Genomic DNA, 13,539 nt, shown 5'->3' on the forward strand with positions numbered 1-13,539 from the left:
TATTTCACCCTCAATTCCATGGCTTGCAATTTTCCGAAGTAGTCGTTCATGCAGAACCTTATCGAACGCCTTCTGAAAATCCAGATATACAATGGCGACTGGATCGCCCTTGTCTATCTGTCTGTTTACTTCCTCAAAGAAGTGCAGCAAGTTCGTCAAACACGATCTGCCTTTGCTAAAACCGTGCTGACTGGTCCTCATCAGCCCGTTTCCGTCAAGGTGATCAATGACGGTGTCCTTTATCAGTGACTCTACCATCTTTCCCGGTACAGAGGTCAGACTCACCGGTCTGTAGTCCCCGGATCTCCCCTCGAAGCTTTCTTGAAGATAGGTGTAACATTCGCTACCTTCCAGTCTTCCGGAATCTTTCCCGATTTGATCGACAGATTGGCTATTAGTTGAAGAAGTTCAGCTATGGTCCCTTTCAGTTCCTTGATGACCCTCGAATGGATGCCATCCGGTCCTGGGGATTTATCGCTCTTAAGCCTATCAATCTGCCTACATACCTCCTCTAGACTGACCATCAATCCTGTCAGCTTTCCGTCAGCTTTCCGTCTTCGTTTCCAGCATATAGCCTGTGTACATCTTCTTCGGTAAATACAGATGCAAATAATGTGTTCAGTCTGTCAGCGATTGCTTTGTCCTCCTTTAGCGCTCCCTTTATTCCATGGTCATCCAACGGTCCCACCACTTCCTTTGCGGGTCGTTTCCCCTTAATATATCGAAAGAACGGCTTGAAGTTCTTCGCCTCCTTGGCTATTTTTTCCTCATAGTCTCTTTTGGCCCCTTTTACTGCCTTATGGCACCTGTGTTGATGTTTGAGCTTGTTCCAGTTTTCATCCGTTTTTGACCTTTTCCATTCCTTAAATTAAGTTTTGTCTCTGATCGCTTCCTTCACCTCTACAGTGAGCCACGCCGGTTCTTTGTTCTTTTTCCTCTTGGATCCCTTGTTGATACGCGGTATATATATATATTTTGCGCCTCGGTGATTGTGACCAAGCTTGCTCTAGCGTTTTTACAGTGCTTATCCTCTTCTTAATCTTCTTCCCTACCATGAGTCTCATCCCTTCGTAATTCCCTTTTCGGAAGTTCAGTGCCGTGGCTGTCGTTTTGGACCGATGTTTCTCCCCTGCGTCCAGATCAAAGCGGATCATATTGTGATCACTGCTTCCCAGCATCCCTTCTACTTCTACATCTTGTGCTGGTCCTCGCAGGCCATTTAGAATTAAGTCCAGAATTGCATTTCCTCTAGTATTTTCCTTGACAAGTTGTTCCAGGAAGCAATCGCCTACAGTATCCAAGAACTTGGTCTCTCTAATGCAGCCGGAGATGCCTAGGTTCCAGTCTATTCCCGGATAGTTGAAGTCACCCATGATAACTGTGTTGCCTCCCTTGCAGTTGCGTTTAATCTCGTCTGTCATTTCTCCATCAATTTCTTTGGACTGCCCTGGGGGTCGGTAGTAGATGCCGATCTTCGTTTCCAGGCCATTTGTTCCTGGAATTTTGACCCATAGAGACTCTAACTTATCCGTCAGTTGTGGCGTGTTCTCTCCAGCAGATTCAATTTCCTCTTTGACGTATATGGCATTGCCCCCACCTTTTTGAGCCACTCTGTCTCTGCGGTATAGTTTGTATCCCGGTAGCACAGTGTCCCAGACGTTTTCCTCAGTCTACCATGTTCCGTGATGCCTATGATGTCAACGTTATCTTTTTGTGCTATGGCTTCTAATTCACCCATCTTATTTGTAAGGCTCCTTGCGTTTGTGTGCATACACTTGAGTTTGCAGCTTTTTCCTTTCTTGCATTTCCTTCCCTCTTGTGTCCTTTTCGATCTCTCTTGCCTGTAATCCGGTGAGTCTTTCCCTCTATCTTCTTGCACGGTATCCTCTGGGTATACCAGTTCCCGAACCATCGACTCGCTCTCTCTGTCGACTGTCGGCTTTCCCTTCTTCCTAGTTTAAAACCTTGTCCACTTCTCTCTTGATGTTGCTTGCAAGTAGTCTCGTTCCATCTCTGCTGAGGTGGAGTCCATCCTTCCTGTAGAGCTTGCTCTTCCCCCAGAACGTTGTCCAATTACGCACGAAGTGGAATCCTTCTTCCTCACACCAGCGCCGCATCCACGTGTTGACTGCTTGCAGCTTCATCTGCCTCTTCTCATCTGCCCTAGGTACCGGCAGGATCTCTGAGAATGCTATCCTCTGGGTTCTGGTCTTCAGCTTCCTTCCTAGCATCCGGAACTGGTCCTTCAGTACTTCCCTGTTGTAGTTCCTATTGCTCACGTTGTTCATCCCCACATGGATCACCACCGCCATATCTTCTTCTTCCACACTGTTAAGGATCCTGTCGACTTGTCTCTTCAGGCTCTCCAGTTCTCCGCATCGGGCGCATACGTAAGACCGCCTCCCAGAGGGGAGGTAGTCATACATATGGCAGACGATGCAGAAAACTGGGTAGCTCAACATCTTGCTTCCTTCTGCTGCTTCCATTGCTGTCTGCTTGCCGGTCTGCTGCGGATGCCTTCTGGGTCTGCTGTGGTTGCGCCTCTCTTATCTGCTTTTTTCCCCCTTTTATTCTCTCTGCCTCTGCCTCTCTCTGTAGCTGCTTTTCTCCTACTTTCCTGCTCAGATCAACTCTGCTCTGTTGGCCCCTCCCCTTTTAAGGCGGAGCTTCGGTGGTGGACATTGGGGGGGTGGAGCTAACTCTCACCAATTCCCCTCTTGGTCTCCTGCCTCTGATTCTCTCTCCTGCTATTTTATCTGCTTTTTCCCCTTTGGCTTCTCTCTCCCTCTGCCTCTCTATGTAGCTGCTTTTATCCTGCTCTCTCCTGCTCAGTTTGACCTACAGTGCCTCTTCCTTACCCTGTAGATCCTGCAATTGTGTGGCTTTAATATGATCTTTAACATATAATGCCACTCCCCCTTCTTTTCTTCCTACCCTGTCTTTCCTGAACAGATTATAGCCTGGTATAACTATTTCCCAGTCATGGCTCTCCGTGAACCACGTCTCCATGATCACCACTAAATCTAACTCAGCCTCTTCCATCACAGCCTCTAGATCAGGGGTGCCCAACGCATCGATCGCGATCGACCAGTAGCTCAGGAAGGCAACTCGAGTCGATCGCACTCGTGTTGCCGTCCTGATCTACGGGCCGATCAGCCTTCCTCTCCAGTGTTCTCCCTAGGGCCTTTTAGCTGGGCGGTCCGCCCAGCTGTCATCTGCCGCTGCTGAACATTAAACCCCCCCCAAAAAAATAACCGGCTTGGAGATTTCAGCCCCTAGCGAACTTATGCTCCGGGCTCTAACGTGTGCGTACAGGCTTCTCTTCTCTTCCCTCCGAAACCGGAAGTTATGTCCGGGGAGGGGGGGGGGGAGAAGGGAAGCCTGCACGCACATGTTGAGAGCCCTGAAGCAAGCGTTTGCTACGGGCTAATACGGGAGACAGGTTAGTGAAGCATTTGTTCTTGTTCCTGCCAGGTCCTGCCTACTTTCTGTTTCCGCGAAGGCAGGACCCGGCAGCATTTCCCCCAATAGGTTGATCACGATCTTGGGCTGATCAGCCTTCCTCTTCCCGACGGCAGAATTGACGTCGGGGAGAGGAATGCTGGTTGGCCGAAGCAGGGAGAGCTTGGGGCCTGTTATTGGTGGCGTTTGGGTCCTGGTCCCCGATAGTAATGGCAGTGGCAGTGGCTTGGGGGAGGGCAGGGAGAAAGAAAGAAAAAGGGCAGGCAGGGAGACAGAAGGAAAGAAGAGAAACAGAAAAAAATGAAAGGGAGGCAGAGAGAAAGAAAGGGCAGGGAAGAGGAAGGAAAAGTTGGGGGGAAGGAATGAGGTCTGGAGGAGAAGAAGCATACAGGCTAAAAGAAGGGAAGAAAGATTGTATGCACAGTCAGAAGAAGAAAGTGCAACCAGAGACTCATGACACCAGACAAGGTAGGGAAAATGATTTTATTTTAAATTTAGTGATCAAAATGTGTCTGAATTTATATCTGCTGTCTATATTTTACACTAAGGTCCCCTTTTACTAAACCGCAATAGAGGTTTTTAGCGCAGGGAGCCTATGAGTGTCGAGAGCAGCGCTGGGCATTCAGCGCAGCTCCCTGCGCTAAAAACTGCTATCGTGGTTTAGTAAAAAGGGAGGGGGTATATTTGTCTATTTTTGTATGGTTGTTACTGAGGTGATAGTGCTTAGAGTCATCTGCTTTGACCTCTTTGAAAAACCCTGGAATAGGAATGATGATTAACATTTTCTATGCATACAGTGTGCTTTGTGTTTTTTTTTAATTTTATTGTTGGTAGATCATTTTGACTTGGTCATTTAAAAAGTAGCTCGCAAGCCCAAAAAGTGTGGGCACCCCTGCTCTAGATCAAGAACCTTGTTTCCCATACTTTGAGCATTAGTATACACTGCTTTCCAGAAACTGTCCCTTTTTCTCATTTGTGCAAAGGTATTTAGTGATTCACTTACCTGAGGGCTTATGCTTACCTAGGGGTTTTGATCACCATGCCCCATTGATTCTAGTTTAAAGCCCTCTTCTGTAGGTTAGCCAGTCTGCTGCTAAAGACATTTCTTCCCTTATTTCATAGATGCACACTATCTCTGCTGTAAGGTTATTACACCTTGCAACCTTCACTGTCCCTCCCAATTGCCCAAAAAGCTCACACACGCTAACATACACGTCTATGCATAGACAATAACCACAATCTTTTCTCTCAGAAAAACTTTATTTTTCTAAAGTTCTGAATATCCCACATGTACACAAAGGGAGTTTTGATCACCTTGCTGTCCCAGAACTGTCCTGAGGTCTTATGCTTACCTGGAGGTTTTGATCACCCTGCCTCAACAATTCTAGTTTAAAGCCCTCTTCTGTAGGATAGCCAGTCTGCTGCTAAAGACATTTCTTCCCTTATTTGACAGAGGCGCACTATCCCTTATTACACCTTGCAACCACTATCCCTGGTGTAAGGTTATTACACCTTGCAACCACTATCCCTGCTGTAAGCTACTAGGTGTTAGCCTTGCAACCACAGGCGGCCACCATTTCCTCTTTGCCATAGCTAGATCGTCACAGGACATTACACTGGCAACCCAGCCAGAGAGAAACAATGCTCTCAACAGAATTTGTCCCCGTCCCCATGTAGAAAACCATCCATATATCATTCTTTAAGGAGAGAGGAAAGAAACAGAGTATGAATGGGTACAACCACTGACCCTCAAGCCTTGCATTGAAGAATGCTGGTGTAGAAGGACTGAGGTTGAGATAGACACTAAAGCATGACATGGGATGATTTCCCTCAGTTAACCGCGGGAACAATGACAAATTCTGTCACCATGTCATTCTCCAGGGGTCCCTTTGGATACAAGTTTGACTTTTCATCCACAATTAGTCTCAGAAGTCAGATCTTGCTTTTACTTTTTATCTTTTATCTTTCTGTCATGAATAGTTGCCGTTCTTTTCCTTTTTAATTGATGTATACCGCACTGACGCTGTATCGAAGAGCAGTATATAAATACAAAAATAAACATAAAATGGCAGAGATCAAACTTCTGCCTGGTTTCATTGATCACAGTGACCCATAGTACAAGCACTGGGTGCTCCAGGACTGGGGAAACAAGGTGTAGCAAATGGAAGCAGTAAAGCAGCTGTTCTCAGAAACAAAAACAGTGGATAAGCACACTGACAGGAAAAATTTGTGGCAGAAAATAACAGGCAAGTCAACTACTACCCCACAGAAAAAAAGGTCACACACAAGTCCTCAATGCGTATAATGTGGCAAGCTCATGAGCAAAAAACTCATGAATATTTGACCACAATGTCTAAACAAATTTTATAACAGTGTAGCTGGTTTTAAGAAAGGTTTGGACAAGTTCCTGGAGGAAAAATCCATAGTCTGTTATTGAGAAAGACATGGGGGAAGCCACTGTTTGTATCGATAGTATGGAATATTGCTACACCTTGGGTTTTGGCCAGGTACTAGTGATCTGGATTGGCCACCGTGAGAACGGGCTACTGGGTTTGATGGACCATTGGTCTGACCCAGTAAGGCTATTCTTATGTTCTCAAATAAGCTAAGAGAGCCCACTAACCAGGACGGCTACAGCTCTACTGTTTTCTAAACACGTAGACTGCAGCCTCAATAGCGCTTATCTCTGAATTTTTCATTCTTTGCCATTTGGCTATGCCGGTTCTAAATCGGGCTAATCGTCCAATGCTGCTGCTAGATGCTAATCTCTGCTGAAGCTCCAGGTTCAGCAGCATTGGACGTTTATCCCATTTTAAAACTGGCATAGCCGCACAGCAAAGAATGAAAAATTCAGAGATAAGTGTTATGTGTGATTGCAAAAGAATTTTAAAAAAAATATATTTCCATGTTATTTCATGGCAAGCATTTATTAAAGATTGGTTTGGTTTGGTTTTGATTTCACTAATTGATCACGTTTTCACACAGAAAGTGTACACCTATGATGATGTGTGTTAAAGGGCTGAAATAATCCCTGGCAAAGTCTAAGAATTTAGAAAGCAGTAGAGCTGTAACAGTCCTGGTTAGTGGACTCTCTTAGCTTATGACTACACACTAAGGGGCTCATAATCGAAAGAGAAAAACATCCAAAAACCAGCCTAAGTCGGCACTTGGACGAACATTTCTCAGAAACGTCCAAGCGCCGATAATCAAACCGGGTTTTGGACGTATTTCTAAACGACTTAGGCCCTCATAGTGCCGCTCAACGTCCACAGCTAAACGGGGCGTTTTGGGAGGCGTGTCGAGGGTGGGAGTTGGGCGGGACGTGGGCCGGCTTAGACTTAATCGTACAGCATGTATAACCAAAAGTGATACAGCCCACGATCGACAGAACTTGGACGTTGTGACTTAGACCATTTGAAACATGGTATAAGTCACAAAAACCCACCTAAACTCATCAGATATGCACTGAAAACACATAAAACAGACCCACACACACTACCCCAGTGGTCACCGACCCCCCCCCCCCCCCCCGCCACCCCCATAAAAATTTTAATCACAACTTTAAAATTCAGCCTCCAGACCATCATCACCTGGCCACCTGACATAGGAAAGCCTAGTCGTCCAACACAGAGGCAGCTTAAGTCGTCTTGGGGGTGGGTTAGGGACCCATAGAGAGGAGATCCCATGCCCATAAGCCCCTGTAATCACTGCATTGATACTTAAACATGTGCACTGCCCTATACACCCCCAAAACCCTTTTTTACTGGCATATAAGTGGCTCCTGCAGCCATAAGGGCTATTGGGGTGGTAGATAAGTGGGTCTAGGGGATTCTAGAGGTAGTTTGGGGGGCTCATCGTCACCTATAAGGGAGCTGTAGTGAGGAGAAGCCATGGCACCCTGTTTGTGAAGTTCACAGCGGTGCCCTGTAAGGTACCCCACTATTTAGGTGCCCTGTCTGGGTGTTCTGTCCATCACTTTGCAGGCCCCTCCTATGTCCAACAGGGCTTGCTCTAGCCATTTTGGACTTGGATGGACAGTTGGACAAAAATGTGCTTTAAAGATCGACATTTTAGCAGCTTGGACGATCAGATCTTCAGGACTTATAATTGGATGATTTTTGAAAGTCAAAAGACGTTGGACGTCTCTTTCGAAAATGGGACTTAGGCTCTTTTTGACTTTGGACGACTTGCGAAATGGACGTAAACTGACTTAGACGTCCCTTTCGATTATGCCCCTCCACGGGTACACTCACATTATTATAAAATTTGTTTTGACATTGTGGTCAAATATTTATGAGTTTTTTGCTCATGTGCTTGCCACGTTATAACATTATATGCATTGAGGACTTGTTTGTGACTATTGCGTTCGTGTTCCTCTGCGGGTTTTTTTGTATTGATATTTCCACAGAAAAAGATGGCAGAGAACAGAACCTCCATTAAACAATATAACTGCAAAAAGACAAACTATGCGGAATACAGGCAAACAGCATGTGAAATAGGTAAGGAATAGGTAAGGAACAGGCTTTGCTAGCACAGAAAAGAAATCAGCAGTCTCTTGAAAGGAAACTAAAGAGACCCAACGGTTACAATTCAGTCCCATGCAGTGCACAAACAAATCTAACTTGCATACTTGCTGTTTTTTGTAGTACAGGTGCTGTGATGAACAGTAATGGAGGGGAAGAAGGAAAGGACTTATGACCCTGAGTATGACTCTGCCCTGTGCAGAGCCGTGATCCGAAATGGCTGCACAAGTTCCCATGGCAGTCTCACGGGTTCTCACAGTCTCATGAGACTTCCCCATGAACTTGCACAGCCATTTCCGATTGCTGCTCTACATGGGGCAGGAGTGAAGAAAAATTGCTCCTGCCCTGCTTCACTGCTAGACCACCAGGGTTCAAAAGGTATATTGGAGATGGGTCCGGGAGGTGGGGTGGTTGGCAGGGACAGGACACAGGAAGGATCGCTCCTGTCCCATCTCACCACTGGACCACCAGGGCTTAAGGCAAGCCTATGAAGCAGGAGGGAGATGGGGTAGTTAACAGCTGGCTGGGACAGGACGCAGGGCTCAACACAGGCCCGCGGGAGGCCTGCAACGGGTCAGGGAGGCGAGAGTAAGGCGGGGTGTTTAACAGCTGGTTGGGACAGGATGCAGGAAGGATCACTCCTGTCCCGGCTTACCGCTGGACCACCAGGACTTAAGAGAAGCCTGCAGTGGACATTAGAGGCTGGGTCAGAGCTGGAAAGGAGGGAGGGAAATAAAGGAGAACTGGGTGCAAGGCAGGGCAATTGAATGTAAGCCTCCTGGTTTATATTTGAGTGAATCTTTTTCCCCTTTTTTTGGGGGGGGGGAAGGTTTCCTCGGTTTATAATCAGATCAGTTTATATTTGAGTATGATAGTGGCTCCCAACTCTGTCCTGGATGACAACCAGCCAGTCAAGTTTCATGATAGCCGTAATGAATATGCATGGGGCAGATCTGCATGCCTTTCACCTCCATTATATGCAAATCTCTCTCATACATATTCATTAGGACTATCCCAAAAAAACAACTAACTGGTGGTCCTCCAGGATAGGGTTGAGAACCACTGATTTATAACTACATTTTATCCAAAGTCTGGATGAAAAGAATTTTTAAACTACTTATAATTAAAATATAACTGAATTTATGGCTATGACAATATTAACCATCTACCTCATTAACCCTAATCAGGCAGCAGCCACACTGGCTGACTAAAAAACAGATGAGCGGAGGTCACATTATAGTGGCTATGTGTTCTGATTGGCTGCTTAGGATACACATAGAGAAATGAGAGGATAAATTACCCAGGGAAGTAAGATGATCAGAGAGGATGCCACTAAAGATGGATGCTGGGATAGCAACAAGCCATGGAACAACATTAAAGACCCAGCCCTAAAACACAAATCACAGTCATTAAATCTACAGTGTCAGGAATCACATTGTATGCAAACACACACACAAAGAAATATATAACATATGCACAAATACAAAAATATACGTGTACATGTACAGACACACTTTCCCTGTGCCGCAGTTACACCCCACCTCTGATGTAATGTCCTGTTTCAGTCTGGGACGTACTGCAGCAGAGGAAAAGTGCAGCGGAGGCCACATATAGCCTGCTAAGATTCGCTGCAGCACCGGCGATCCTCTACAGACTATAATTGCTTTTTAAAGTTAGATAGGGAAGGCCAGAGGGACGCTGAACGAGACTGGAGACAAGAAACATGCTGACACACAGGGTCTCCCTAGAGTGGTTCTTCTTGAAGTACAGGGACAAGGGAAGAGGGTTCAAAGAGAAGGGGATATGCTAGACTGAGAGGGGGGGAGGTGAAGTGGAAGAAATAATGGGCCTGGAAACAGAGGAGAGGGAGAGAGATGGTAGAGAATGGGATGGAGGAAGGGAAAAGAAAGGGAGAGAAGTTGGATCCAAGGGATGGTATGGAGGGAGGAGGATAGAGATACTGGATAGGAGGACAGATGAGAAAAGGAGAGATGGTGGATTTAGGGATGGTGGGGAGGGAAGGAGAGATGCTGGATAAGAAGGCAGTTTGGAAGAAAGAGAAAAGGATGGAGCTGGGATGAGAGGGAGGGGAAAATGTTGAGTTTGGGGGCAAAGGGAGAGATGCTGAACAATGGGATGAAGGACAGAAACAGATTCTGCATTAAGGGGAAGAAGGAACAAGAACAAAAAGGAGATAATAATGATGACCTTTGAGCAAGAGGAAAGAAAGGTGGGACAGAAAGATGCTAGGAGATGTCAGGCAATGAGACTGGATTATGCTACAAGACAGGAGAAATGAATTCTGGAATTAGGGAGAGGTCAAAAAGGGGTAGCAAGATGATGAGTGAAAGAATAGTGAGTAAAGAGGTAGAAAAGTGATCCTAAAGTTTAATTGGAAGAAAATAAGAGGCTGTGAAATGGGAGAGCTAGGAACTGAAAGGAGATGGAAAACTGATAGCTAGCTGAAAATTAAAAAGGAGAAAGATATGAGAGAGGGTGAAATTTGGATGAACAGAGACAGAAAAGAAAAAAAGGAAAGAAATAACTGAAAGGGAAGAAATCAATATCTTAGACAGTTGTAGTGAAGGAATGGAACAAGAGAGAAGAGAGGAGAAAATAAAATGGACACTGGAAAGATAATTAGCAGAAGACTGACATGAATGCAGAAAAGAGAAACTGGGATCAAGATGATGGAAAGGTAGAAAAAAAAGTGTTTTATTATGTATTTATTAATGGGAATATGTTAGCTTTAGAACATACCAAAATGTTTATACTAGTGTAGCCTCATATATTTATACCTCTTTTAGCTGTGTCTTCAGATATGCTTTCCAACTGATGATATTTTCAACCATCAGGAAAATATGCACTGCATTTGCAACTATTAAAAATCAAAGCTTTGCATTCCTCATTGACCAGCTGTATTTTTTTTCACTTCATTTCACAGATTTTTCAAAACATATTGTTTTTTCAAAACAAATTATCTTCAATTCATTGTTCAATTCTCTCTTTTTCAAAACTTTTAGAAAACTTATTTCAATCTTTCATAATAGCAGTGCTTTTTTTAGTTAAGGCACTTATCTGAGTGCTATATAATCAATGTCGGCTGTGGACTGACTTCACCCAACATGTTTTGTGTATCTGACTGCCTTAAGAATGTCCCCTAATAACACTGTTGAACTGTCCTCTCTCAGCACTCCCTGCACAGTTCAACGACATCATTAGGGGACATCCTTGAGGCAGCCGGATAAGCAAAACATGGGTGAAGTCAGTCCTCAGCAGACATCAATTATACAGCCTTAATTAAGAACGCATTGCTATTGTGAAAGGTTGAAATAAGTTTTATAAAAGTTTTGAAAAAAGAACAATGAATTGAAGATAATTTGGATATGTTTTGAAAAATCTGTGAAATGAATTGAATAGAAATACAGCTGGTCAATGACAAGTGCAAAGCTTTGATTTTTAATCGTTGCAAATGCAGTGCATATTTTCTCAGTGGTTGAAAATATCATCAGTTGAAAAGCACATTTGAAGACACAGCTAAAAGAGGTATAAATATATGAGGCTACACTAGTATAAACATTTTGGTATTTTCATATAAAAAGTGTAACCAGAAGAAAAAGCCAAATTTTCTGACAAGCTTTAGAATATATGCATCAGAGATGTTTTTTGTATTGCATTTAATGGTGTAGCCAGATGTTTGATGTGGGGGAGGGCTTGAGCCCAAAATAGGAGGGCACCAATTTCTTCCTGTCCCAGTACAAAGTACCCCTCCAACTGAAGACCACCTCCTCTAGTCTAGCAGCCATAAATTTACAAGCTCTGCAGCTGGTGGCAGTATCCCCAAGTTGCCACTGCATGTGTGAAAGCCAAGTAAGAATGGGGTGGGGGCTTCAGCAGCTATGAAATACTGCTGCTGGTTGCAGAGCTTGGGAGAGTTCTGCTTGTTGAGCCCAAGGGGGAGAAGGTAGTCATCAGCCGGTGAGGCTTGAAGATCCCCAACAACCACAGCAAGGGAAATGTTAATTGGGGTGGTGGGGGCTAAGCCCCTCCCCTTTATGGTGGTGCCACTGATTGAGTTCAGTATAAAATTAAATGCGTTTCTGTTATTATCTCTTCAATGTTGTAATACTTTGAGTTTACCTTCTTGAAGTTCCAAGTTTAATTTTGGTGATTCATATTTCTAATTTGTGATACTTTGTTCTGAATTTGGTGAGGATCTCTCTGTGTTTTGTGTGTGAAGGAGTCATTTAAAATTGTTTTATGTGTGGTGGTAATTGCAAGTCAAAAATAAGGGGAGGGGGCAAAGTGGAGAGGTGATTAGGGGCCCCCTCCATAATTTCTGCCTTGGGCCCCAGCATGTCTAAAACTGGCCCTTTTGAAACACTGTAAAAGCTGGCATGGCCCAGGATCGGCCTTCTCCTTACTGACATACCTTAGACTCAGGGAATGTTTCTTTGAAGAATGTCGGCAACCAGCAGACGAGGGTGAAGAAAGTGCTGGCCACACTGAACTGAGCCAGAATGACAGCCCTGGATACACAGAAATGAGACAGGAGGAGTCAGGCTGGTTTGGATCATCTGGAAAAAAAAATCCTAGATCTTCTGCAGGAGCTGGAAACACTCAGTGGCTCTGGCATGAGAAGGACAATTCTATAAGGTGCCTAAAATTAGTGGCCTGGAGGGTGCACAGAAAGGACTTATTCTATAAAGGAAAGTAAGCACCCACCTTCCTTTATAGCAGGGGTTCTCAATCCAGTCCTTGGGCACTCCCAGCCAGTCAGGCCTTTAGGATAGTGCTGCTCAATTCGCATTGATTCACTATCTAAAAAAAAAAAAATCAGACTCACCGATTCAGTGAGTCCTGAGCGGATCTCCAAAAGCAAAGCAGCAGTGGCAGTGGCAGTGGCTAACGGGAAAAGGCAGCGCTCGAAACAGGCTGCTCCTGGCTTGCCTTGTTAGGGGCTTCTCTCTGCCGCATCACTGATGATGCAGCAGAGGGAAGCACTGGGGGACAGGCCAGAAGCAGCCTGTCCTGAGCACTGCCTCTTCACGCCAGCCACCATCACCGCTGTTTTGTGAGGCCTGTATGTCAGATCGCACAGGGGGAGGGGGGTTGGTTAGGAGGTGCTGCACATGGGGATAGTTGGAATGGAAACCTACTTCACTTGGGGATGGGAGGGAGGGATGGAAAGCTGCTGTACAGGGGGATAGGAGGGATAGAAAGCTGCTGCGCATGAGGGGAGAGAGGAAGAATTATTGGACATGGGGTGGAGGACAGGAAGGGAGAGATGCAACAAAGAGGTAGAAAGGGGTGAGAAGGAGAAATCCTACATATGATGGAGGGAGGGAGACATGCATGGAAAAGAGAGAGGGAGAAATGTTGGGCATAGGGGCCTGAGGAGTGTCAGTAAATCAGGGCCTTCGTATTAGGGTAATTGATGGGGCCTGAGGATTGTCAGCAAATCGGGGCCTGAGGAGTGTCAGCAAATCATGGGTAAGGGACGGGGTCTGAGGAGTGTCAGCAAATCAGGGCCTTCGTGCTAGGGTAAGGGACG

At 45.3% G+C, this 13,539-nt stretch overlaps 1 protein-coding gene across 2 annotated transcripts in view; it reads right to left on the reverse strand.

Moving 5' to 3' along the window:
• SLC17A9 (solute carrier family 17 member 9) overlaps positions 1-13,539 on the reverse strand; it is a 122,891-nt gene that overhangs the window by 34,046 nt on the left and 75,306 nt on the right. For both annotated transcript variants that reach the window (XM_033962677.1, XM_033962676.1), the window contains exons 7-8: positions 12,418-12,514; positions 9,286-9,373 (exon numbers count right to left, since the gene is read on the reverse strand). In XM_033962677.1, coding sequence (XP_033818568.1) covers positions 9,286-9,373; positions 12,418-12,514 — 185 coding nt within the window. The remainder of the gene's footprint in view (positions 1-9,285; positions 9,374-12,417; positions 12,515-13,539) is intronic.

The sequence above is a fragment of the Geotrypetes seraphini genome, chromosome 11 (assembly GCF_902459505.1).
Source record: "Geotrypetes seraphini chromosome 11, aGeoSer1.1, whole genome shotgun sequence".
NCBI classification, from domain to species: Eukaryota; Metazoa; Chordata; class Amphibia; order Gymnophiona; family Dermophiidae; genus Geotrypetes; species Geotrypetes seraphini.